Source organism: Corythoichthys intestinalis, chromosome 13, assembly GCF_030265065.1.
Source record: "Corythoichthys intestinalis isolate RoL2023-P3 chromosome 13, ASM3026506v1, whole genome shotgun sequence".
In the NCBI taxonomy this organism is placed as follows: domain Eukaryota; kingdom Metazoa; phylum Chordata; class Actinopteri; order Syngnathiformes; family Syngnathidae; genus Corythoichthys; species Corythoichthys intestinalis.
In genome coordinates, this window is record NC_080407.1 from 48,597,589 (window position 1) to 48,625,180 (window position 27,592).

The 27,592-nt window shown below is 42.0% G+C and overlaps 1 protein-coding gene across 3 annotated transcripts; it reads right to left on the reverse strand.

Annotated features, from left to right (window-relative positions):
* Positions 1-440: 440 nt before the first annotated feature.
* tdrd7b (tudor domain containing 7 b) lies at positions 441-25,668 on the reverse strand. 3 transcript variants are annotated; one of them, XM_057856172.1, is made up of 20 exons: positions 25,527-25,668; positions 21,440-21,649; positions 21,198-21,342; positions 16,897-17,053; positions 14,811-14,893; positions 14,521-14,729; positions 14,180-14,455; positions 13,804-14,114; positions 13,550-13,739; positions 13,374-13,485; positions 11,256-11,458; positions 9,328-9,462; positions 7,316-7,399; positions 7,115-7,249; positions 6,938-7,048; positions 6,732-6,880; positions 6,459-6,664; positions 3,620-3,803; positions 1,753-1,913; positions 441-1,673 (listed from the first exon to the last, which is right to left on the reverse strand). In XM_057856172.1, exons 2-20 carry the CDS (start codon positions 21,644-21,646, stop codon positions 1,453-1,455), a joined length of 3,279 nt encoding a protein of 1,092 aa, XP_057712155.1. In that variant the 5' UTR covers positions 21,647-21,649; positions 25,527-25,668; the 3' UTR covers positions 441-1,452. The 3 variants fall into 3 exon arrangements, with proteins under 3 accessions (XP_057712155.1, XP_057712153.1, XP_057712154.1); XM_057856170.1 differs by having other exon boundaries at positions 442-1,673; positions 16,897-17,056; XM_057856171.1 differs by lacking the exon at positions 25,527-25,668 and adding an exon at positions 24,897-25,457 and having other exon boundaries at positions 442-1,673; positions 16,897-17,056.
* Between the last annotated feature and the right edge of the window lie 1,924 nt (positions 25,669-27,592).

The window sequence follows — 27,592 nt, forward strand, 5'->3', positions numbered from 1 at the left end:
CGAGGCAAGTCCGTAACTCAAGCCAAGGCTCCTTGCAAACACTCAAGATGCTAATTGGAGCAATCCAACCATGTGGTTTTGCGAGTGTGAATGGGAATGACTAATGAGGACCTCAATTCTCACAAAAGATATGCTGATTAGGGTCAGATGATCCTTCTCTGGATACAAACGGGATTTGTATCAACTGATCCACCTTTGGTAGTTCTAGACTAAAACTAAAACTGTTGCTCCAGCCTTCACCGTGTACAGACGCACTCTCTGAGCTCCTGAAGCACTCTCTTATCTTAACCGATAAGCGCTCAGGGCCAGCAAGTTCGACTCCCAGTATGGCTCCAAAGAATTGAAACCTGGAGACTTGGATGAAATAAAATCCTCCATACAGAAATTGGAGGTCTCCTTGACTGGCTTGATTCAAAACCAGAATCAAGAAATCGTCAGAGAGCTCCAGTTAATTCGCGCTGAAAACGAGAAATATGGAAAAGATACTGTATAAAACCAATAATAAGCACGTTTTTTGTTGTGGAGACATTAATCTTGGGATAAAATATGTACAACATGTTGTTTGATTTTCCTCATACATTCATGTCTGATGAAACTGTTACAGTGATCTTTGTGTGCGCCAATTGTTGCCACCATGTACACTTTAGGAATGTATCTTTTTAAGGACTTATAAGAAAAGCATTTTGAGTCGCTACTCACACCAGCTGTGATAACACATAATCACTTTTGCCACACACATAGCCACAACAAAATGTTCCCACAGCAAACAGAGGCAAAAATGTCAGGGATATGAAATTGTACGACCTGAAATTAATCGAGCTGCCTGACTGGACGCTGAGTCATTGTAAATCCAGATTGTTGATTGTGTTATTGTAGTTTGTGGCCATCTGATGTATGTACCTTGTCTGAATGTGCGTCTTTAGTTGTATGGGGGACGGGAAACTGATAAGCATATGCTTCCTCCCGTCTGCCTTTGTCTCCTTCTTCGGTTCCTTCGGGCGAATGATATCACATTTTGTAATTGTCAATGATTGTCAATGATACCGATGATGATGACAGTAAATATTTCATTCATTCATTCAAAATAAGATCCTCAGAACCCCTTGCTGTCAGCGCCCCCGATTGTCACACCGCTACTCAAGAATGAATTTACCGCTTTATTCCACAGCTTTTTGTCTCATTGTTAAATATAACAGATTCCATTCAGTAATAAATTAGTTTAAAGTCCAGCTCAGAGCTTTGCTTGAACGTTAAATGCGTAGCAAGTGAGAACAAGGGAATGAATGGATGCCTTGAATACGTTCATCAACTTCAATGATCTTCATGCTACCTTGCAAATAGAACACAGCAGTCACTGAAATCACATTTGGTCAAGTGTCAGTTGCTTCCATTCTACTTTCAGTCCCAGGAAATATTCATCAATGGATATACTCTTTAGAGACTAAACTAGCGCTACACGTCGCCGGTGAGTTCGTCGGCAAACTCGGCCATGATGTCGTGCACCCAGATGTCGCTATCTTGTTGGGATGTGTCAACCAAGAAGACCGTCAACTTCCTTTCCCAAGGGTTGGCAGCTTCCTGCACGGCCTCCAGCTGGGCTACAAGAGGCTTCTTCTCCACGTGGTTCCTGAAGACAATGGACGCTTCCTCGGACCACTGCTTCGTCTTCACGCCTGAGGGCCGAGAAGCGGAAAAATAAACCCTCACGCCGGATTTATTTTAGTTTAGCCATGTTTTGGGCTTGGCACTCACCAGCCAGCTGAGCGGTGACTCCCTGGAAGGGGAGCTGTCTGAATTCCTTGTTTAGAGATCTCAGCTGTGTGCAACTAACCAGCTCGTGCTTACCGTAGTCCAACTGGTAAACGGACACCAGCCCATTGCTGAGAACCCCCTTCACTAAAACGCGATACCAGCTGCACGGAAGAGAAGTACGTAAATTTTAGCAGAACAGTGGGGAGAACAAGTATTTGATACACTGCCGATTTTGCTGGTTTTCCCACTTGCAAGCCATGTAGTGGTCTGTAATTTGTATCATAAGTTCTCTTCAACTGTGAGGGACGGAATCTAATACAAAAGAACTGAAAATCACATTGTATGATTTTTAAATATTAAATTTGCATTTAATTGCATGAAATAAGTATTTGATACATCGCAAAAATCGAACTTAATATTTGGTACAGAAACCTTTGTTTGCTATTAGAGATACCAAACGTTTCCTGTAGTCCTTGACAAGGTTTGCACACACTGCAGCAGGGATTTTGGCCCACTCCTCCATGCAGATCTTCTCCAGAGCCTTCAGGTTTCGGGGCTGCTGCCGGGCAACACGGACTTTCAGCTCCCTGCATAGATTTTCTATCGGGTTCAGATCTGGTGACTGGCTAGGCCACTCCAGGACCTTAAGATGCTTCTTTCGGAGCCACTCTTTAGTTGCCTTGCCTGTGTGCTTTTTTCGTTGTCATGCTGGAAGACCCAGCCACGACCCATCTTCAGGGCTCTCACTGAAGGAAGGAGGTTGTCAGCCAAGATCTGGCGATACATAGCCCCATCCATCCTCCCCTCAATACGGTGCAGTCATCCTGTACCCTTGGCAGAGAAGCAGCCCCAAAAAATGATGTTTCCTCCTCCATGTTTCACAGTTAGGATGGTGTTCTTGGGGTTGTTCTCATCCTTCTTTTTCCTCCAAAGACGACGAGCCGAGTTTAGACCAAAAAGTTCAATTTTGGTCTCATCCGACCACATGACCTTCTCCCATTACTCCTCTGGATCATCCAGATAGTCAGTGGCAAACTTCAGACGTGTCTGGACATGCACTGGCTTCAGCAGCGGGACCTTGCGTGCGCTGTAGGATTTTAATCCATGACGGCGTAATGTGTTTTCGATGGTTTTCTTCGAGACTGTGGTTTCAGGTCATTGACCAGGTCCTGCCGTGTAGTTCTGGGCTGATCCCTCACCTTCCTCATGATCAGTGATGCCCCACGAGGTGAGATCTTGCATGGAGCCCCAGAACGAGGCAGACTGACCGTCAACTTGAACTTCTTCCATTTTCTAATAATCGCTCCTACAGTTGTTACCTTCTCACCAAGCTGCTTGCTTATTTTCCTGTAGCCCATCCCAGCCTTGTGCAGGTCTATTATTTTATCCATGATGTCCTTACACAGCTCTTTGGTCTTGGCCATTGTAGAGAGGTTGGAGTTTGTTTGTTTGACCATATGAACAGTTGTCTTTTATACAGGTAACAAGTTCAAACAGGTGCAGTTACTTCCGGTAATGAGTGGAGAACAGGAGGGGTTCTTAAAAAAGAACTAAGAGCCAAAATATTTACTAGTTGGTAATGTATCAAATACTTATTTCATGCAGTTAAATACAAATTTATTATTTAAAAATTATACAATGTGATTTTCTGGATTTTTGTAATAGATTCCGTCCCTCACAGTTGAAGAGAACTTACAAATTACAGACCTTTACATGGCTTGCAAGTGGGAAAACCAGCAAAATCTGCAGTGTATCAAATACTTGTTCTCCCCACTGTAACCATCGTCCATTTCCAATCAGTAAATTACACCTTTAGAAACATTTTTACCCTAAAAATTCATTCACATCTGACTTTCAAAGTGCTTACTTGTTCTCCACCTTAGCGGCGTATATCTGATTCTTCTGCACATTCGGAGGCGTTTCATCGGTTTGGTTGTAAAACAGAATCATTTCGCCCATCAGCACCACCAGTTTGTACATATCCCTCCAAGGTTGGAGCACAAAGTGGCCTGGATGGCACGCCACCGGTACGTAAACGTCCATGTTGTTACCTGAAAGTCAAATGGTTTTTACTGAGCATTCAGGGATGATTACGACAAAATCGCTTATTTTCACCGATTGCAAGTCGTTGCTGAGGTATGATAAAAGATTGGTAATTGATCATCTGGAGTAGTTTGGATCTGCATTTATGCATTCTATGAGTTTTTAACAATCTATTGTATTTAAACACCTGTTTATTTGCTAGAACTGTGAGACTCAAGGACATCTTAGTCGCCTTTAAAAAGTCCACCTCCACTCCACTTATTGTCCTAAATAAGTTTAGAACAGGTAATTTTTTTAGTCTGACTTTTTGACCAGTTTGAGGCGGTTAGCTTTATATAAACACTTGTCCACCCCTACACCCCAGAGACAGAATTGTAGACCTCTCTCTACAAGGCTGGAAAGAGTTACGTGGCAATTTCCAAGCAGCTTGTTGACTTGTTGCTCAAACTAAACAAAACTGCAGAACAGCCTTTTTTCACCTGCGCAACATAGCCAAAATTAGAAATATTTTGTCTAAAAATGATGCAGAAAGATTACTGTAACTCCTTACTTGCAGCTTGTCCTAAAAGTTCTCTAAAAGGTCTTCAGCTAGTCCAGAACGCAGCAGCAAGACTTTTAACAGGAACTAATAGAAGAGAGAACATCACCCCTGTGCTCCAGGCCCTTCACTGGCTTCCACTCGAGTTTAAAATTAAATTTAAAATCCTCCTTCTTATATTTAAGACTATTAATGGTTTGGGGCCATCTTATCTCACTGATGCTCTGGTTCCATACCGCCCCAACAGAACAATCCGTTCTCAGAATGCAGGTCTACTGGTAATTCCCAGAGTCTCTAAAAGTACAGTATGAGCTAGAACCTTTAGCTACCAAACTCCTGTCTTATGGAATCAGCTTCCAGCTAGTATTAAAGAAGCTGACGCAGTCTGTACATTTAAGATTATACCAAAAACGTTCTTATTTGACAAAGCTTATGGTCAGGCTAGTTGAAATCGGACTAGACTCACAGTTCAGTCCAAGCTGCACTAGAAGCTATAATGCTGGGGGAAGTACAGCCACTGAGTCCTATCCCCTGTTTCTCACTCTACCTACCACTTGACTTTAATACATTTCTCTTTTCTAATTCGAGTAGCTAGTTGACTAGTCTCTTCCTCACTAGTCACCCGGTGTCCCCTTTCCCCCCTCCCCTCTGGGGAGAGGCTATTTTTTTAGCCACAGCCTCCTGACTATCCTGACCCTTGGCTGGATGGACGTCCTTGCAGAATTTTTTTTAGATTGTCTCTCACAGTGGACAAGTTTTACTAACTTTGTATGCTGTTTTGAGGCTGCTGCAGTACCTTAATTTCCCCTATGGGGGATCAATAAAAAAATTATCTCAACTTTTACCTTTACTCAACTTCTAACTCTAACTCGACTTCTTATCAGTTTAGTTCAGGGGTCCCCAAACTACGGCCCGCAGGCCGGATACGGCCCGCCTCCACATTTGGTCCGGCCCTCTGAACAAAAAAATATATATACTGTATATGTTTTTTTTTCAATAGTGTTATTTATTTCCTGACTTTTTTCTGTGAAGAACCCAGAGAGGGTTATTTGGTTATTATCTATTTAATTAATAGTGTTATTATTATTTATTATTATATTATATTATATTTATTATATTTAGGGCTGTCAAACGATTAAAATTTTTAATTGCGTTAATTACAGCTTAAAAATTAATCGTAATTTATCGCAGTTCAAACTATAAAATATGCCATATTTTTCTGTAAATTATTGTTGGAATGGAAAGATAAGATGGATATATACATTCAACATACGGTACATAAGTACTGTATTTGTTATAACAATAAATCAACAAGATGGCATTAACATTAACATTCTGTTAAAGCGATCCATGGATAGACTTGTAGTTCTTAAAAGATAAATGTTAGTACAAGTTATAGAAATTTTATTAATTAAAACCCCTCTTAATGTTTTCATTTTAATAAAATTTGTAAAATTTTCAATCAAAAAATAAACTAGTGGCCCGCCATTGTTGATGTCAATAATTACACAATGCTCATGGGCGCTGAAGGCCATAAAATCAGTCGCACCGAAGCGCCAGCAGAGGGCGACAAAACTCCCAAAAACACAAGTAACAAGTGGGCATTGCACTGTGCTGTCATTTTAATCTGTTTGAGCGGGGCATGTGCGTTAATTGCGTCAAATATTTTAACGTGATCACTTTAAAAAATTAATTACCGCCCGTTAACGCGATAATTTTGACAGCCCTAATTATATTATCTGAAAAACAATAAATTTTTACATTTAGGCACTCCTGCAATCCTCACAACTTTTCTGTTACAAACTGACCCCGGCCCCTCATCAGAGAAGGGAAAAGTCATGTGGCCCTTACAGGAAAAAGTTTGGGGACCCCTGGTTTAGTTGCTTCGGTCTCCTTTTAATTGTTGCAACTGCAATATCTCGCCTGCAGATGGCAATGTTTCCCACTGTTTTTCATAGGTTAAGACACGTTTTATCTAGTTCTTTAAGCTTTTCATGCACAAATTATGATTATTTTTTCTTCTAACCCTTACAGAACACTCATTAAACACATTGGCTGCTATTGGCGGCGGGTTCGAATGTATTCACCCTGATAAATTGATTGACTACTAAATCTAGGTGATGACCTGCAGGGGGCAGTTCAAGCAGGGGTGGTAGTTGGAGAGAAGATGAAGGGACCGGCTGAGCTCCGGATAGGCTGCTGCTTGTTGTGTGACTGCTCCCCTTGGGTGCAGACGGTACCCTTCTCAGGTGAGGCTTGGTTGCGACCGAAGTAGACATTGGACTGCCGTTGGTAATGCCACCACTGCTGACTGTGGAGATCTTGACGGGACTGTAAGAGTAATGACGATATAAACAGGAATGACTTGGCTAAAATGGCCGACAAGTGTAAAACGTACCTATGGCTCGTCAAGTAGACATCAGGTTGCTGTTTGAACAGGTCAGATCGAGCCATTTGATGGTTGAGACTACAGGCGGGGTCGTGGAAGTTCTTATCAGTGAAGAGGTGAACGTAGACACACTGATTGCTTTTGTCCACTTTGGCCACCTTGAGACGCAAAGAGCCGTGAATATTTTCACCAGGCATTGCAAAACACAAAGTTACCTTCATGCTGCAGCCTGTGGTGTTGAGAACTTTCTCCCGAAGCCACTGGACAGTATCAGGAGTCCACGACCCGATGCTAACGGACAGGTCCGCCAGACAACATTTGATAGCCTAAGTGCAGGTTTGGTGGAAAATTAGTTATTTTGCCTTTGTTTTGTTTTTTCCAGTCGTGCCAACCTGTGGCGGGATAGCCATAAAGTCCCGGAGGAACTTCTGTGGGATCTCCCTTAGCTCAAACACCTCCACGGAAGCTTGGACTCCCACGTCGAGGAAGAGGATATCCAACACTCTGCTGCCGTGCAGGTTTGTTATCTAAACAGTAACAAGAGGGAATTGTTTCTAAATTGTAATGTCATTTTGTTCCTTATGCCAACTTACTTCAACACGGGACCATTTGCCTTTGTACCGAGCCAAGCAACCTTTGCCGCAGAACGGTCGAGACACCAAGAACTCTGACGTGACCTGCGAAGAATATGCAGTGAGGAGCAGAAGTATTTGCACCCCTTGTGAGTTCAGCCATTTAGAAAATAGGTAGAGGTCTGAAATTTCACATTGTATGATTTTTCAATAATTATCTGGGTCTTTCAAGAAGACCCAGATAGTTAATTTGACCCAGATAGTGTTATTCTGTTTGTTTGGTTTTTTTGAACGGGATTTCTTCGGCGCGCCACACAGCCCAAACCATTTGACCGATCGGCACTATTTGAATATTGAAACGTCCGGAAATTTCACGCGACGCAGGGAATTTTTCGAACGACCCCGAAAAATTTTCCGTTCGCCCGTAAACGCTGATTTTTCGGGGGAAAAAAAAAATCAAAATGTATCGAGTCCTACAACTTTTGACCAAATCACATAATTTGGACATCAAAAATTCCGGGACAGTGAGGGGCATATGGGTTGAAACCCCGGAAATTTGCCCCAAACTTTCCAATTCATTTTTAATGGGATGCAACGTTGGTTCAAATTTCCGATTCACTTCCAATAGAATTTCCAATGGGATTTACATTGCATTGATGCTATTGACGGCCATGTATGTCGAATTTATTGATGCCAATGTTTTTGGATTCCATTGACGCATATGGATGTCGATGCCATTGACGGCCATGGATGTCCAAATTTCCCATTCATTTTCAAAGGCATTTACTTTGTTTAATGCCATTGACGGCCATGTTTGTTGATTCTATTGATGCCAATGTACTTGAACTCCATTGACACAAATGTAAGTCTATGCCATTGACGGCCATGGATGTTCAAATTTCCCATTCATTTTCAATGGCAAAAAAACAAATGTCCCCAAATCAACAGGAAATGACCAGATATCAATAGCACGTGTCCCCCTAATGTCCCTAAATGACCCCAAATGACCTGATATGAACAGGCCATGCCCCCAAATGACCCGATATGACCAGGGCACGCCCCCCAAATGATCTGATATGACCAGGACACGCCCCCCAAATGTCCCCAAATGACCTGATATGACTAGGACACAACCCCCAGATGTCCCCAAATGATGTGATGTGACCAGGACACGCCCCACAAATCCCCCCAAATTAACTGATATGACCAGAACATGCCGCCCCAATGTCCTCAAATGACCTTATATGACCAGGACACGCCCCCCAGAAGTCCCCAAAATGACCTGATGACCAGAACACGCCCCCAAATGTCCCCAAATCAACAGGAAATGACCAGATATCAATAGCATGTGTCCCCCAATGTCGCTAAATGACCTGATATGACCAGGACACGTCCCCAAAATGTCCCCAAATAACCTGATATGACCAGGCCACGCCCCCAAATGACCCGATATGACCAGGGCACGCCCCCCAAATGACCCCAAATGATCTGATATGACTAGGACACAACCCCCAAATGTCCCCAAATGACCTGATATGACCAGGACACGTCCCCAAAATGTCCCCAAATGACCTGATATGACCAGGCCACGCCCCCAAATGACCCGATATGACCAGGGCACGCCCCCCAAATGAACCCAAATGATCTGATATGACTAGGACACAACCCCCAAATGTCCCCAAATGACCTGATGACCAGGACACGCCCCCCAAATGTCCCCAAATCAACTGGAAGTGACATGTTATGACCAGGACGTGTCCCCCAAATGACACTTTGAGCAACCGTCTTTCAAGTGAAGGTCATTTATTCTCTTTAAGAACCGTGTTTACCTAAACACTATCGTGAAACTTTAAGAGGAGAGCGGTGGCACTCTGCTGCTTCCTAAGTGGCTTGGCGATGCATCAAATCCAGATTATCAACCTAATCTCAATCTGTCCACTAATTTGAGACTGGGCATTCCCAAAAGGCTGAAATGTCAGTCGTCACTGACCTGTTGACTCGTGCAAGTAACTCTAAACGTGTTTGTTGTTCACCTGCGAGTGGAAGTAAGTCTCGACATTCTCGAGGACCTCACAGAGTTTGGCGAGACCTCTGGAGGGTAGTTGACAGTAGATGGTCCCGTCAGAGCAGACGCTGGTGACAGTCACGTTCATGTAAGCACTGTTCACCTGAGAAATTTCATCATAAGAGTTCACAATGCTATAGAGAGCATATTAAGTATTGTAATTTTCGGACTGTAAAACGTTCCTTTTTTCCCCTCATTTTCAATCATGCGGTTTATAATCCAGTGCGTATTATTTGTTGATTTATTTAGGTTAATATGCAACACTTTATTTGACAGCGTACGACTAATAAATCGTCATAATTATGACATGACACTATCATGGGCATGAAAGAATGCTTATGATAGATGTCACTTAGTATCGATCACGTCATTTTCAAAGTATCGGAATTGGCAAAAAAATATCGGACATGCCTTTTTTTGATATATATATTTTTTAAATAAATCGTTTTTTAATTGTATTTAACGTTACAGACATAATATGTTACACTCATCCATAGTTTTGGCTTAAGGTAGGGTTATCAAATTTATCCCGATAATGGCGGTAATTAATTTTATAAAAATTGTATCACGTTAAAATATTTAACGCAACTAATGCATGCGCTGCACGACCCACTCACGCATTGTCGCGCTCAATCTGTAATGGCGCTGTTTTACCTATATAGAGAGCTAAAAGGCAGCGTAAAATGAGTAGAGTGAATTTTGGAAGCCTTTGGAGCCTTTTTTTAATTGGCTAAAGCCTTACAATCCCTCTCCCTACGATTAGAGCTATCGTGGGAAGCAATGTGGGGAAGCAAGGTAGTAATTTTTTCTTAACACCCTACGTTATTTCCCAACGCAGAGAAGATATATCAATTGGTAGCACCACACACAGTCATAGTTGCACTTACCATAATGCATTTGGGCAGAACAGTTAAATGGCTACAGTATCATTTACTGAAAGCTCAACAAATACACTAGATGGCAATATTTAGTCACAATATACAAAGTCACATTTGTCCTTTAACAATTACAAGTCTTTCTATCCGTGGATCCCTCTCACAGAAAGAATGTTAATAATTTAAATGCCATCTTGAGGATTTATTGCCATAATAAACAAATACAGTACTTATGTACTGTATGTTGAATGTATATATTCGTCCGAGTTTTATTCATTTTTTTCTTAATGCATTGCCAAAATGTATATGATCGGGAAAAATTAGCGGGAATGATTGGAATTGAATCGGGAGCAAAAAAGAAGCAATCGGATCGGGAAATATCGGGATCGGCAGATACTCAAACGAAAACGATCGGGATCGGATCGGGAGCAAAAAAACATGATCGGAACAACCCTAATCATAACCCTAATTATGTCCAGATCAGATCATTTTCATCCATTGAAAAGTGAGATAATTTGCCAGATGACACAAAATGACATGTCATAAGCATTCATTAATGCTAATGGCAGTGTTATGTCAAAATTAAGATGGTCTTTTGACAATCTTATGGCACTACTGTGAAATAAAGTGTTAGCAAATACAATAACTAGCAATTAATGAAACAAATAGAACAGTAACTGAAGAAACAATTAGCAAAGAACATGAATTTTCATTATTTACATCTGTAGCGCTGCAATGCATGCTAGGAGGCATGTTGGACGACGACAGTGTTGACAGCAGGTGGCAGCAGAGGATGACTGTCTCCCCGAAGGGAGCAGCAATGGCCAAATGAAGCTTCTTGAAGCAATGAATTAGTTCAAAGCTTCATAGTGGTTCATTTAGTCAGTGAGGACAGCTGCGGTTTATAGTCCAGTGCGGCTTATCTATGAACAAATTTCGTTTTCGTGTCAAATTTAGTGGATGGCAGCTTATTGTCAGGTGTGCCTTATAGTCCGAAAATTACGTAAACGATCAGGTTTACCTGTAAGGGACTGGTCAGAGTCTTGTCCTGCAGAGCTTTCATGCAGGCGGCGTTGATGTTGACATCATCATCCTGCGACGTGTCATACAACACCACCAAAGGGGTCTGCGCTCTCTGCAGGATTTCTGCCAAAAGGATGCGGCCGCTTGCCATGGCTTCAAATGTCTTCAGCACAGCCGCCTCTTGGCAAAAGGGCTCCAGGCCTGAAAAATAAGATGCCGTGCATTTTCTGACCTTATCATCGGACATAGACTTCACTATCAGTTTACGGGACAAGGGGCTCGCGGCCGAAACTTATTTACGTTGAATTACGATGTTACTATTGCCTCAGCACGGTGCCGGTGTTCTGAAAAATTGTGCACCCTTACAATATTTTTCTCATCATAAACATACACGTGCAACACAAAAATGACTTAAATTAATTAGGGCTGCAGCTATCGATTATTTTAGTAGTCGATTAATCGACTACTAGTTATTTCGAATCATCGAGTAATCGGATAAGGAACATGAAAAATTAAAATACCTCAGCTGCGTCTCAAATGGTATAAACAAAATAAATGAGGATCTATGTGCAACAACAAAAAAATTGGCTAACTTACATAGCAAAAGTCGGCTAGCTTAAATGCTATAAAATGCTAACGTTTTTTTTCCCCAATACTCTTAATAAATCGTTCAGACACATATTCCCACAAAAAACAGCTAAATATACTTATAAACTGAATTTCGAATGCATTAAAAAACATTAACTCAAACAACTACTTAGCTTATGTTGGTCTTAACAGGGAGCAGGTGGATTCAGCCAAATCAATAAAACTAAAAGCAAACACTTTCAAAATAAACCATTACAACCCCACTTTAATTCAACGAATACTCAAAGCAGCAAAATTCAATTCAAATCTTTTTTTTCGAATCGAATACTCGAGTTAATCGATTAATCGTTGCAGCACTAAAATTAAAGCTTAAAGACACGGCGAAGACATTAACGGTGAGAGAGCGGCGAGCAGTTGTTGTGTGCAGCTAACATGGCGGGATGTGTCTGAGGAGAACTTTTCAACATGTCCGTCCATGATCAAATATTCCTTTCTTTAAAGAAAGTTTGTAGTGTTTACTTTGAAACTGCAGCATTTGCAGCCATTTTTAACATTACACGCATTCGCAGAACCGCAAAGTACCAATTTCTGATGGGGTGCAAAATTAGACAGACCACAAGCTATCAGGCTCTCGTCGTTCTGAGATTGAAATGTTACATAAAATAAAAGGCCAATTTTTTTTGTGTGGACGCAGAATTTTTTGAGAAAAAAAAGGGCAGTACTGCATATGGATACAACATGGCGGCCATAACAAAGAGCTTTTTAAGTTGAAAATTCTTGTAAATAACGAGAAATGAGTCTTTCTCCAAGGGAAGCTTTAAAACTTTTAGCTCTGTGGCATGATGCGTTGTCATCTTGGAAATTGACAAACATATTTTCAATGGAAGGGATAAGAAAGCTGTCTAAAATTTCATATAAACATGTGCATTTATTGAAGATTTAACCACAGCCATCTCCCTAGTGCCTTTGCCTGACATACAGCCCCATATCATGAAGGACTGAGGGAATTTTGATGTTTTCTTCAGGCAGTCATCTTTGTAAATCTCACTGGAACAGCACCAAACCAAAGTTCCAGCATCATCACCTTGTCAAGAGTCAGGAATCTGCATTGGACCCGTTGTCAAGAGTCAAGAATCTGCGTTGGACAAGGTGATGATGCTGGAACTTGTGTTTGGTGCTGTTCCAGTGAGATTTACAAAGATGTCTGCCTCAAGAAAACATCAAAATTCCCTCAGTCCTTGATGATTAATTTCTTCTAGTGTTTCTGAATGCTAAAGAGTTGCACTTTTGAACTAATTCATTATTTTTTCAAGCTTTTTATCTGAGTTTGTTCTACATGATAAAATGTCTGAGTGGGTGCTCGTCCAAGACTGGTGATTCCATACTTATTGCTCGGGGTTTTATCACGTGAAAGCCAACTCAGTTCTGCCTGGGTTGGCCCCAACGGGAAGGCGTGCCGCGGTGTTTGTAGAAGCGATCTTGTCAACTGATGATGAAGTCTATGCATTGGATTATAATCCGGTCTCACCTGCGAGTTTGCCCTTGGTGGCTTGGAAAGGCAGTGCGAAGAACTTCTCATGCAGCTCGAATATTTTCCCTTTGCTGATGACTTCTGAGAAGCCATGATCCACAAAGTGCACCTAAGAAGTCCAAATTATGAAAAATCTTGGGACTTGCTAATATTCATTCGTCCATCGCTCTTACCTTAACTTTATCCGCCATGAGCTCGCACACCTGAGCTCTCAGAACCTCCTCCTCCTCAGTCTTGACAGCCACCAGTTGACCCGAGAACGGAGATGAGCAAGGACTCGACTTCTGCTTGTCCTGGTTGTAAAATTCCCTCATTTCATCTTCCATGCGCTCCTGCGCCTGGGAGTAACTCTCACCTATGTACCTTTAAACAAGTAATATTCTTGGTGATCCGTCCAATTAAATCTGCGCAAAAATGTCTCCCGAACCTCAAAACGACTTCGTTGGTGTTGGTGGCTTCAACCACCAAGACTGAGGGATACTCCTCTTTTGGTATGTGCAGCGTAGGTATGGAGCGATTGCAGAGAGTCTTCTCTGGTTCTTGCTTCGGTCTCTGCTCCTCCTCGCTGGCCAACGAGCTTCTCCTGTTAGAGTCCTCGTCTTCTCCTCCCGCACCGCCACTGCTGCTGCTCCTCCTGTACATAATAGCCTTCTTGGGGTTGTCCGGCATAGGGTAGTCGATGGTACAGATGTCGGACAGAAGGTGAAGGTTATCGAGGACGTATCCTGGCAGTTTAGTCTGAAGGACAAAAAGGATAAGATTGGAAGCGAGCATGAAAAGCTTGGTGAAGTTCTTCAACTGACTTTATAGGTGTCCTGGAATAGCTTCGGCAGGGCGTGAGCCCAAAGTCCGCTGGAGTACTTTAGCAGGAGTTCCTCCAGCTTCGACTTCAGTTCTGGGCTGAGGGAAGTCGGCGAGGACGGTGGACTGGGTGACGTCGAAGGATGTGTGTCGGAACGTTTCAGTGGAAGTCTCTGGGTGACAGGGGACTGCGGCGGTTTGTCTGGTGTGGTACTCTTTGGCTCCTTGGCAGGGTAGAGAAGCAGCTCAGATGGGTTACTGCTGCATGTTCTCTCTACCTGTGAAAAAGAACACACTGATTAGACAGTCAATTGACACTGTGGGATTACATTCGAAAATTTACAGTGCATATGTGTTTCCAGGTCTCCAGGTCTCGGATGGCCTCGCTTGGCAAGTCTTGTTTATAAAGCTCTTTGTAGATCTGCGGCAATTTGGACACCCAGAAGCCATTGCTGTATTGGGACAGGATATCTCGAATGCAGTTTTGGACTTGCTGAGGATTGTAGACTTTGCCTTTGCCAGAGTCCAAACTCTCGGTGAAATGCGAAGATGCTAGAGGACGCGCAGACAAGGGGTTTTTAGTAGTATTTAACTAAATGAAAGGCGAAAAAGGGTCAGAGAGATGAGACTTACGACTAGTCTGTTGTGAATTCTTGGAAAGGTGAGCTTGTACCTCCTTTTGAAAGCGGGATGGGAGCATCATCCTCTTTTCTGACCTGGGCACAGGACCTTAGTCTTTAGGTTTAGCTTGGTTTTTCTGCAAACTAATACAATCACAGAGGTGCATTGTTCATGCAACTGAGGCCAAAATTGTGGCGTCGTACCAAAATTCTCATCTGACCAAACCGGTCCCAGTCAAAGCCTGGGACCGTGTGTATTTTTGTGTGAGACCAAGATTGAGCTTTTTGGCACAAACACTCTAAGTGGGTCAGGCGTGCCACGAAAGATGCACATGCTGAAAAGCACCTCATACCCACTGTGAAGTATGGGGGTGGGTCAGTGATGCTGTGGGGCTGTTTCGCTTCCATAGGCCCTGGGAACCTTGTTAGGGTACATGGCATCATGAATGCTTTGAAATACCAGGACATTTTAAATCAAAATCTTTTGCCCTCTGCCCGAAAACTGAAGATGGGTCGTCACTGGGTCTTTCAGCAAGACAATGAGCCTAAACATATGGCCAAATCTACACAGAAATGGTTCACCAGACACAAAATCAAGCTCCTCCCATGGCCATCTCAGTCCCCAGACCTCGTTTTGTTGGCAAAAGGGGGTTGTACAAAGTATTAACACCAGGGGAGCTAATAATTGTGACACACATTATTTGATGTCAAATAATTTTTCTTTATGTGGGATTTTTTCCCCACTGAATGAATGCACTTGTATTGAAGGTTGGATTTTTCTCTTTTTTTCCATTAAGGTCCCATATTATTTGATTTTAAAAAAATATATATTAGAAGCTAAAAACATCTTTTTCAGGGGTGCCAATAATTATGGAGGGCACTGTATAGCCATTAATATCTAAACAAATGTGAGTACACCCCTTAGAAACTACATCCCCAAATGTCCAATTTGAGTACTGCTTGTCAATTTCCCCCCCAAATGTCATGTGACTCATTAGTGTTACTAGGTCCAGGTGCAAAGCTGCAGAAATGCGAGCGGTTTGCTCACTTGTTGATACACTGTATAGCGTTAACTCTTAATCCAAATATATCAACAAATAAGACGCACTGGACTATAAGCCGCAGGATTCAGCATTCATTCGCTGCTCAGCCTTCAACGCGTACAGACGCACTCTGAGTTCCTGAAGCACTCTTTTATCTTAACCGATAAGCGCTCAGGGCCAGCAAGCTCGACTCCCAGTATGGCTCCAAAGAATTTGAAACCTGGAGACTTGGATGAAATAAAATCCTCCATACAGAAGTTGGAGGTCTCCTTGACTGGCTTGATTAAAACCAGAATCAAGAAATCGTCAGAGAGCTCCAGTTACTTCGCGCTGAAAACGAGAAACTCAAGCAGGCGGTCGAGGAGAGAGATGTTCGCATCAAGAGGCTGGAAATTTTTATCTCGACCAGTGCCGACGGACACCCTGAAACTAATTGAGCTGCTTGACTGGACGCTAAGTTACTAAACTCAGATTGTTGATTGTGTTATTGTACAGTTTTGATGTATGTTCCATGCCTGAATGTGTGTCTTTAGTTGTATGGGGGACGGGAAACTGATAAGCATATGCTTCATCTCGTCCGCCTTTGTCCTCTTTGTCGGTTCCTTCGGGCAAATCGTATCACATTTTGTAATTGTCAGTGATTGTCAATGATACCGATGATGATGACAATAAAATTCCAATCCATTCAAAATGAAGGAAAAAAGGTAGCAGTTTGTAGTCCAAACATTATGGTAGTGCAAGAAGTACTCTTGTTTATTTCGAGTACGCGCAAATTGTCGACTTCCTAGACGTATGTGGCCGATAGAACATGTCTGCTGTCAAAATGAAAGATCCAGAGGACTTTATTCGATGTGCTGATTCACTCTATATTGGTTTCCATGCTTTAATCTACCAGAGAATAGATGGGGATTAGAAAGGGATACAACACCCTGCCAATACACCGGGCTGGGACCAGGATGCCTCATTGTGTTGTTGAGGGGCCACGGTGATGTCAGTTGTTTTCCGGATGAATAAGCAACAGTGGCTGGAGTTTATTCCAGAGAGCTTTTTTTTTACCTGCTGGGTATGTTCTGGTTGGAGATCTTCAACTGTTGCGACCCCGTCCTGCCCTCGGTATGTCTGAAATCGCCATGTCCGGTAACTCGGCCGCCACCTCCTCTCGCCCCGCCTCGTCCGCGGTGATTCGGCTGCCTCAGAGACGTTTGAGGTTTTGCTGCTGAAAGGAACACACATACACAAGATGCTGAGAGAAGGTTCTCCTTCCACTCTGGAATGATTCACAAAGTGCTCATGCGAGTGGAATTTTTCGACTCGTGTGACCAATCAAGGGTGCCGTTTGCATTTTGTACACAAGATTCATATTGATTAGAGATGGCCCGATCACATCATTTTCAAAGTTGTAAAATTGTAGTCTTTTTGCGGCAATGCATGAGTGGGTTATTCCGCACATGCGTTAAACGCGTTAAATATTTTAACGAGATTAGTTTTTAAAAATTAATTACCGCCCGTTAACGCGATAAATTTGTTGTGCTTTCACTAAATAATACTGTAGCGACTTAACTGTTCCGCCCAAATGCATGATGGGAAGTTGGGCAACCATGACTGTCAGTTGTGGCTGCAAAGTGTATATGTTCTGTGTTGTGTTCAATGAAGCGTGTTAAGAAAAAAATCATCTCCTGTCTTTCTTCCCCATGTCGCTTGCCACAGTAGTTATGATTGTTGTGAAAGAGTTGCCAAAGCTTATGCCAATAAATTTGTATCCACTCGCTTTTCTCTGCCTTTTAGCTCTCAATGTACAAAACTTGACGCCATTGTCGTCTTTTTGCGGCAATGCATGAGTGGGTTATTCCGCGCATGCGTTAAATGCGTTAAATATTTTAACGAGATTTTTAAAAATTACTGCCCGTTAACGCGATAAATTTGACAGCCCTAGTAAATATCTTATAATACAGTGAGAACAGCTGCAGTTTATAGTCCAGTGCGGATTATCTATGAACAAATGCCGTTTTCATGTCAAATTTGGTGTGTGGCGCCCTGTAGTCAGGTGCGCCATCTAGTGCGAAAATTACGGTACTACTGTAAGTGATTTACTGTAAATTGAGTTGAATTGAGTTCACTGGCAGGTCAAACCAACCAAAGTTGGAAAAGGTTTGCAGAATTTATTCCAAAAGAAGGTTTCACAGATAGAGATGTCCCGATCGATCGGCGATCGGGTCCGATCACGTCATTTTCAAAGTATCGGAATCGGCAAAAAAATATCAGGCATGCCTTTTTTTAATATATATATTTTTTAATTAAATCGTTCTCTAATTGTATTTAACGTTACAGACATAATGTGTTCCACTCTTCCGGAGTCTTTAGTTTAAGCTTAAGGTAGGGTTATCAAATTTATCGCGTTAACGGTGAGAATTCATATTTTTTACATTTATCACGTTACAATATTTAACGCAATTAACGCATGCGCCGCACGACCCACTCACGCATTGTCGCGTTCAATCTATAATGGTGGCGTTTCACCCATAGTAGAGTGAATTTTGACAGCCTTTGGAGCCTTTTTTTAAATGGCTAAAGCCTTACAATCCCTCTCCCAACGATTAGAATAATCGTGGTAAGCAATGTGGGGAAGAAAGGTAATAGTTGTTCTTTTTCTTAACACCCTATGTTATTTCCCAACGCAAAGAAGATATATCAATTGGTACCACAACGCACAGTCATGGTTGCACTTCCCATCATGCATTTGGGCAGAAGTTAAATGGCTACAGTATCATTTACTGAAAGCTCAACAAATACACTAGATTGCAATATTTAGTCACAATATACAAAGTCACATTTATCCTTTCAGGATTACAAGTCTTTCTATCCGTGGATCCCTCTTACATAAAGAATGTTAATAATGTAAATGCCATCTTGAGGATTTATTGTCATAATAAACAAATACAGTACTTATGTACTGTATGTTGAATGTATATATTCGTCCGAGTTTTATTCATTTTTTTCTTAATACATTGCCAAAATGTATTTGATCGGGAAAAATTATCGGGAATGATTGGAATTGAATCGGGAGCAAAAAAAAAAAAGCAATCGGATCGGGAAATATCGCCAGATACTCAAACGAAAACGTTCGGGATCGGATCGGGAGCAAAAAAACATGATCGGAACAACCCTAATATTGATCCATAAACATTTAGCTTCTCCACCTTTATCTTATTTGCCATCTTTTCAAAGCAAAGGCCCAAATACTTTTAAGAGTCAATCAATTATTTAGGCATGCATACGGACAACAAATGTTAAAATCCTGCAGACGAGCATGAAATCAGCAAACTCACAGTCCGGGGTTCTACTCTCCCTGAATATCAAAATCCGGGGTACTGAAGCATGAATCAGCTGTTATCGTCGTACAAATTCTGAACGTCTTTGGCTTTCATTCTTGTCCTTTTTTTTTCTCTACCATCTCATCTACCCCTTCACTAGCATTCTGCGGTGTTTCTTTTTCAACAAAGTGCTGTGTTTTCTTCCTAGAACACTCCTCTCCCCACATCCACCTCCTCTGACAATAAGAGTATTCGGCAGAATCGCACTCTCTAGTGGAGGCACTGCACGAAAATAGGTTAGGATTGATTATTGTTTTGTAAAATTGAAATGGGGTTTTAATTGTGTACAAATATTAATTATATTTTAGACTTTTTCCCCATACTGCAACATATATATGTACAGTGGGGCAAATAAGTATTTATTCAACCACCAATTGTGCAAGTTATTCTACTTGAAAAGATTAGAGAGGCCTGTAATTGTCAACATGGGTAAACCTCAACCATGAGAGACAGAATGTGAAAAAACCCCTAAGAAAATCACATTGTTTGATTTTTAAAGAATTTATTTCCAAATTAGAGTGGAAAATAAGTATTTGGTCACCTACAAACAAGCAAGATTTCTGGCTGTCAAAGAGGTCTAACGAGGCTCCACTCGTTAGCTGTATTAATGGCACCTGTTTTAACTCATTATCTGTACAAAAGACACTTGTCCACAACCTCAGTCAGTCACACTGCAAATTCCACTATGGCCAAGACCAAAGAGCTGTCGAAGGACACCAGAGACAAAATTGTAGACCTGCACCAGGCTGGGAAGACTGAATTTCCAATAGGTAAAACGCTTGGTGTAAAGAAATAGACTGTGGAAGCATTTATTAGAAAATATAAAACATACAAGACCATGCAAGATCTCCCCCTGTGGCGTCAAAATGATAACAGGAACGGTGAGCAAAAATCCCAGAACCACACGGAGGGACCAATTGAATGACCTACCGAGAGCTGGGACCACAGTAACAAAGGCTACTATCAGTAACACAATGCGCCGCCAGGGACTAAAATCCTGCACTGCCAGACGTGTCCCCCTGCTGAAGAAAGTACACATCCAGGCCCGTCTGGGGTTCGCTAGAGAGCATTTGGATGATCCAGAAGAGGACTGGGAGAATGTGTTATGGTCAAATGAAACCAAAATAGAACTTTTTGGTAGAAACACAGGTTCTCGTGTTTGGAGAAGAAAGAATACTGAATTGCATCCGAAGAACACCATACCCACTGTGAAGCATGAGAGTGGAAACATCATGCTTTTTTTTCTGCAAAGGGACCAGGATAACTGATCTGTGTAAAGGAAAGAATGAATGGGGTTATGTATCGAGAGATTTTGAGTAAAAATATCCTTCCATCAGCAAGGGCATTGAAGATGAGACGTGGCTGGGTCTTTCAGCATGACAATGATCCCAAACACACAGCCAGGGCAACAAACGAGTGGCTTTGTAAGAAGCATTTCAAGGTCGTGGAGTGGCCTAGCCAGATCTCAACCCCATAGAAAATCTGTGGAGGGAGTTAGAAGTCCGCTTTGCCCAACGACAGCCTCAAAACATCACCGCTCTAGAGGAGATCTGCATGGCTGAATGAGCCAAAATATCAGCAACAGTGTGTGAAAAGCTTGTGAAGAGTTACAGAAAACATTTGGCCTCCGTTATTGCCAACAAAGGGTACATAACAAAGTACTGAGATGAACTTTTGGTATTGACCAAATTTTTATTTTCCACCATGATTTGCAAATAAATTCTTTAAAAATCAAACAGTGCGATTTTCTAGGGTTTTTTTCCACATTCTGTCTCTCATGGTTGAGGTTTACCCATGTTGACAATTACAGGCCTCTCAAATATTTTCAAGTGGGAGAACTTGCACAATTAGTGGTTGACTACTTATTTGCCCCACTGTATGTATATATTTGTATACATTTTATATATGTCTGTGTACATATATGTGTATATATAAATATATGTATATAAGCTAATTCTCGCTCTCCAAAACATTTCACCACATTACCATTGAGGACAAGCAGGGCCGTTGGTTTGACCCTCATCTGGGTGTTCACCAGGTGGGGTCGCCCAGTCTTCTTGGAGCCCCGCTGTCGAGCCGTCACCTTGGCAACATGGGCCGTGTCTTTGTCCACAGATGCCAAATACACCGCCTGGAGACACGCAAACTCCAATATGAATACAGTAGGAAATAGGTGAATTTTCTAAATGTTGTCCTTTGACTGGATTCTACTGTTCGCAAGTGAACACCTCTCCAGAGCGGCTGCGTTCCACGCGGACAACAGAGGGAATGCTGGCCAGCAGAGCGTCCAGATGGTTGTGTCCCATCTGCTTATGTGGAATCTGTTCACCCGTCAGCTCCTTGTACTCAGACTCCAGACGGGACAGCGAAATTCCACCCTTATTGGCTTGGAGGATGACCCTCAGCATTTTCTTGACCAGCTCGGTGTCAGACATCGTCTAAATTGTGCAACAGATACACAAACACCAAAGTTTAATCCTGTCACGAGTTTTAACTTCTACATTGATCATTTTTCACTGACATTGACGTTGATAGACATCCAATCAATTTTGACTGAGAGCAGTGTCAACAGAATTGACCATTATAGGGCCCCCCACTCCACCCCACTTCTGCCACCGGCTTGTCACGACAACATTCGCAGTACTTTTAATGCTTTGCAGGCAATGACAGTGTAAATTTTCAAATTATTTTATTTGAGATGGACAGTTAAATTTAACAGACCGTAATGTGATGTGACACAATATAAGCAATTTCCATTTATTGTCCCATGTTGGCTACAATACAATACAACTGAGAGTGCTATGCCTGCCTGCTAAGCATCAAAACAGTATAACTAAACATCCTGTGCCTGCCCCTTCCACATCCCTGGGGTTATCAAGCCCTCGACCAGTGATGCGCCTAGATTTTCTGACAACAAAGTCATTTATAACATCAGTGAAATGCAGTTTTTGAGCAAGCTTACGCTCAATGGAGAGCATGGCTAGGTTGTTAAGCCTGCCCTGCTATACGGTGGAGCGCAGGTAGTATCTTATTATTTTCATTTTACTGAAGGCTCGCGCTCCTCCGGCTACAGTCACTGGCAAAGACAAGAAAATGAGTGCGCGAGTCTGTTCAGCCTTGCGCACCTGCTCCCCAAAGACTAGCATATACAGTGCAGTGGGGCAAATAAGTGTTTAGTCAACCACTAATTGTGCAAGTTCTCCCACTTGAAAATATCTGAGAGGCCTGTAATTGTCAACATGGGTAAACCTCAACCATGAGAGACAGAATGGAAAAAAACCTCAGAAAATCACATTGTTTGATTTTTAAAGAATTCATTTGCAAATCATGGTGTAAAATAAGTATTTGGTCAATACAAAAAGTTCATCACAATACTTTGTTATGTACCCTTTGTTGGCAATAACAGAGGCCAAACGTTTTCTGTAACTCTTCACAAGCTTTTCACACACTGTTGCTGGTATTTTGGCCCATTCCTCCATGCAGATCTCCTCTAGAGCAGTGATGTTTTGGGGCTGTCGTTGGGCAACACGGACTTTCAACTCCCTCCAAAGATTTTCTATGGGGTTGAGACCTGGAGACTGGCTAGGCCACTCCAGGACCTTGAAATGCTTCTTACGAAGCCACTCGTTTGTTGCCCTGGCTGTGTGTTTGGGATCATTTTCATGCTGAAAGACCCAGCCACGTCTCATCTTCAATGCCCTTGCTGATGGAAGGAGATTTTCACTCAAATTCATTCTTTCCTTTACACAGATCAGTCGTCCTGGTCCCTTTGCAGAAAAACAGCCCCAAAGCATGATGTTTCCACCCCCATGCTTCACAGTGGGTATGGTGTTCTTCGGATGCAATTGAGTATTCTTTCTCCTCCAAACACGAGAACCTGTGTTTCTACCAAAAAGTTCTATTTTGGTTTCATCTGCCCATAACACATTCTCCCAGTCCTCTTCTGGATCATCCAAATGCTCTCTAGCGAACGACAGACGGGCCTGGACGTGTACTTTCTTCAGCAGGGGGACACGTCTGGCAGTGCTGGATTTGAGTCCCTGGCGGCGCATTGCGTTACTGATAGTAGCTTTTGTCACTGTGGTCCCAGCTCTCTGTAGGTCATTCACTAGGTCCTCCCGTGTGGTTCTAGAATTTTTGCTCACCGTTCTTGTTATCATTTTGACGCCACAGGGTGAGATCTTGCATGGAGCCCCATATCGAGGGAGATTATCAGTGGTCTCGTATGTCTTCCATTTTCTCATAATTGCTCCCACAGTTGATTTGTTTACACTAAGCGTTTTACTTATCGCAGATTCAGTCTTCCCAGCCTGGTGCAGGTCTAGAATTTTGTCTGTGGTGTTCTTCGACAGCTCTTTGCTCTTGGCCATAGTGGAGTTTGGAGTGTGACTGACTGAGGTTGTGGACAGGTGTCTTTTATACCGATAATGAGTTAAAACAGGTGCCATTAATACAGGTAACGAGTGGACCTCGTTAGAAGAAGTTAGTCCTCTTTTACAGCCAGAAATCTTGCCTGTTTGAAGGTGACCAAATGCTTATTTTCCACTCTAATTTGGAAATAAATTCTTTAAAAATCAAACAAGGTGATTTTCAGTTTTTTTTTTTTTTTCTCCATATTCTGTCTCTCATGGTTGAGGTTTACCCATGTTGACAATTACAGGCCTCTCTAATCTTTTCAAGTAGGAGAACTTGCACAATTGGTGGTTGACTAAATACTTATTTGCCCCACTTTATCCCTGATCGCCCATCTCCATCTCTCTCCTCGGCTCAACGCGAGCAGCATGTCTTGTCATATCGCAGCTCAATAGGTTACAAGCGGCCGGTGACAGACTCGAATCTTTGGTCACGGTGATCGCGAATGTAAACATTCAGTGATAGCGGCTGTTGTTCACTTACCGACATCACCGTCCACAGCAGGGCTGGCCCAGGCCATTTGCGGGCCCTAAGCAAAATAATGCCAAGGGGCCCATATTTTTGGCCCATTTCGTCACACTGTACTGTGAAACCCATACATGCAATCCAACCCATTCGTCCATGTTTTGTATATTAATCAGCTTTTGTTGCGCTGCATACTTCAAACTTCTTACCCCAAATGATTGTCAGTACTTACAGTAGATAGCCCCAAACAAACAAAAAAGTTAAGGAAGAACTTTTTATTTTTTTAAGCTTGAAAGTAAGTATCAAAACTCACAAAAGTCAACTAAAGAAAACTGTAGTAAACAAAAAATAATAATAAATTAAACAATTGCCAGCTTGGGGGCCCCCTAGTGGTCAGGGGCCCTAAGCAGCTGCATAGTCTGGGTATAGGCTTGGCTGGCCCTGGTCCACAGCCAACTCTCGCCCTAATTCTCTGGCTTGTTTTTGTCTGTGGTTGTCTTGGCCACCTGATTTATGAAGACTCACCATGGTTAGAGTTTATAACAAGACAGATTTTAATTTCCCGCTTCAGGACACGTACGTAGTGTAGCCTTGAGTGCGCGAGAGCGGGGTCAAACCATTCTCTGCTAAGACAGAGGAGGTGGGCGTTGTGCAAAAAAAGAAAAAAAAAAATATTTGAAATATTTAAAATTAAGTATATACAGAGTTGAATATAATATTTAATCAGACAATGATTTAAATAAAAAAGAAATTTGTGAATGTTAAGTAAAATAAATCAAGGGTCATTCAGGGCCCGGGACAACATACCTGGTTATCCTCCCCCTGTCGACGGGCCTGACTGGGAGTCAGAGTATTAGGATTGGACGTCTATTGCCGTCAATGAAATGCGTTTATATCTTTAAAAGAAATTTCAAGCCACGACAAACAATGGTTGTCAGTCAAAGTGAGGCACTCTCATCGTTTTCCCGAGAAAAGAAACTTAAAAATGACGTAACGTGTCACACTTCTGCTCCACGCCCTTCATTCGACACTCAACTACTAGGATGAGTTTTCCTCGGTTTTGCTTTGTTTAGTTTGTGCGAGGGAAAAAAAATTAGTTGCGAATACCTGCGATTAGATTACATTGTTGACATTGACTACGAGGACGTTTAAATACTGTACTTGAAATTTACAATCCTCCTAACACAAACAGTAAAGTGAGAATTCACCAAACCGGAATATAAGCCATGTTTTATCAAAATAAAACCCGAGAATGTTTCGAAATTCCAGCTTGTTGTCAGGCAACGTAACTTTTAATTTGCAAGTGAAAACCGGAAGTTAGCATTTAACTTGACTAGCTTTAAAATACCAGCTATCGCAGAATCGAAAGGGGATAAACAAAACAACTAAAAGCATTTCAAACAACGGCAAGTTTGGTAAAAGTCAAGCAGAATTCACCTTTAACGTGTTTCGAGTGACAGCTCGGGTCCAAACGCTGTCGTGACGCGGCGTCACAACACCGGAGCTGCGCTGCGCGGTCGACCGGGTCTCTGAAGCTTTGGAGCCGGTGTGTGCGGCTGTCAACCGGGACAAGCACGGCCTCTCCTCCGCAGCCTGATTGGTCAATTGAGGCTGGGCCGTCTGGATCAAGTCAAGCCAACGTGGACATCGCGCAGCGCATCTTATGAACTTCCAAAAATATACTTATTAAAGCTTTACTTTATATTAGAAAAATCAAACCTGCTTCAAGTGATTGTCACTTAATATTAGTGCTGCAACGATTAATCAGTTAACTCGAGAAATTCAATTAGAAAAAATGTTGGACTCAAATTTTGCTGCTTCGAGGATTTGTTTACCGTCATTTTCGGAAAAAGTATGGAATCACCAGTCTCGGACGAGCACTCACTCAGACATTTTATTATGTAGAACAAACTCAGATAAAAAACTTGAAAAAATAATGAATTAGTTCAAAAGTGCAACTCTTTCGCATTCAAAAACACCAAAACAAATGAATAAAAAACATTGTGGTTGTCAGTAAATCTTACTTTTATAGAGCAAATGCAGGGTAATATAGAATCACTCCATTCTGAGGAAAAATCTATGGAATCATGAGAAACAAACAAAGAAATAACAATCAAAACACATCTCTAGTATTTAGTTGCACCACCTCTGGCTTTTATGACAGTTTGCAGTCTCTGATGCATGGACTTGATGAGTATTCTTCATCAATTTGGTGCCAACTCTCTTTGATTGCAGTTGCCAGATCGTCCTTGCAGGTCAGAGCCTTGCTGTGGACCATTTTTTTTCAATTTCCACCACAGGTTTTCAATAGGGTTGAGAGCTGGGCTATTTGCAGGCCATGACATTGACTGGATGAGTCTTTCTCCAAGGAATGCTTTAACAGTTTTAGCTCTGTGGCATGATGCATTGTCATTTTGGAAAATGATTTCATTATCCCCTTAGAAAGTCTAAAATTTCAACGTAAACTTGTGCATTTAATGAAGATTTAACCACAGCCACCTCCTCAGTGCCTTTGCCTGACATGCAGCCCCATATCATTAAGGACTGGGGGAAATTTGATGTTTTCTTCGGGCATTCATCTTTGTAAATCTCACTGGAACGGCACCAAACAAAGTTCCAGCATCATCACCTTGTCCAATGCAGAATCTTGACTCATCACTGAAAATAACCTTCATCCAGTCATTCACAGTCCATGATTGCCTTTCCTTAGCCCATTGCAGTCTTGTTCTTTTCTGTTAAAGCATCAATGATTGTTTCCTTTTAGCTTTCCTGTATGTAAATCCTATTTCCTTTAGGCGATTTTGCACAGTTCTCTCACTCCAGCTTCCTCCTATTTCTTCATTTGTCTTGTTGTACATCTTCTGTTTTCAAGACAGGTGGCCTTTAGTTGTTTGTCATGACGTTTCGATGTCTTCCTCGGTCTACCAGTACCCTTAACTTTAACAACCTTGCCATGCTGTTTGTACTTGGTCCAGATTTATGATACAGCTGACTGGGAACAGCCCACATCTTTGGCAACCATACGTGTAGCGTACCTTCTTCAAGAAGTTTGATAATCCTCTCCTTGATCTCAAGAGACAGCTCTCTTGTTGGAGCCATAATTCTTGTGAATCCACTTGGTCCAGCAGCCCCCCAAGGTGTGATAACTGCATTGTTTTTAACTGCTGACTAACAAGCAGATTTAATCTGAGGAAGAGGCCCAATTAAGGAAAGGAAAATGACTGGGTGTGTCTGTATTTTCTACTCAAAATGGAGTGATTCCATATATTTTTCCTCAGAATGGAGTGATTCTATATTTATTTCCCTGCACTTGCTCTATAAAAGTAACATTGACTGACCACCACAATGTTTTTTATACATTTCTTTTAGTGTTTCTGAATGCCAAGGAGTTGCACTTTTGAACTAATTCATTATTTTTTCAAGCTTTTTATCGTAGTTTGTTCTACATTAAAAAATGTCTGAGTGAGTGCTCGTCCGAGACTGATGATTCCATACTTTTTGCC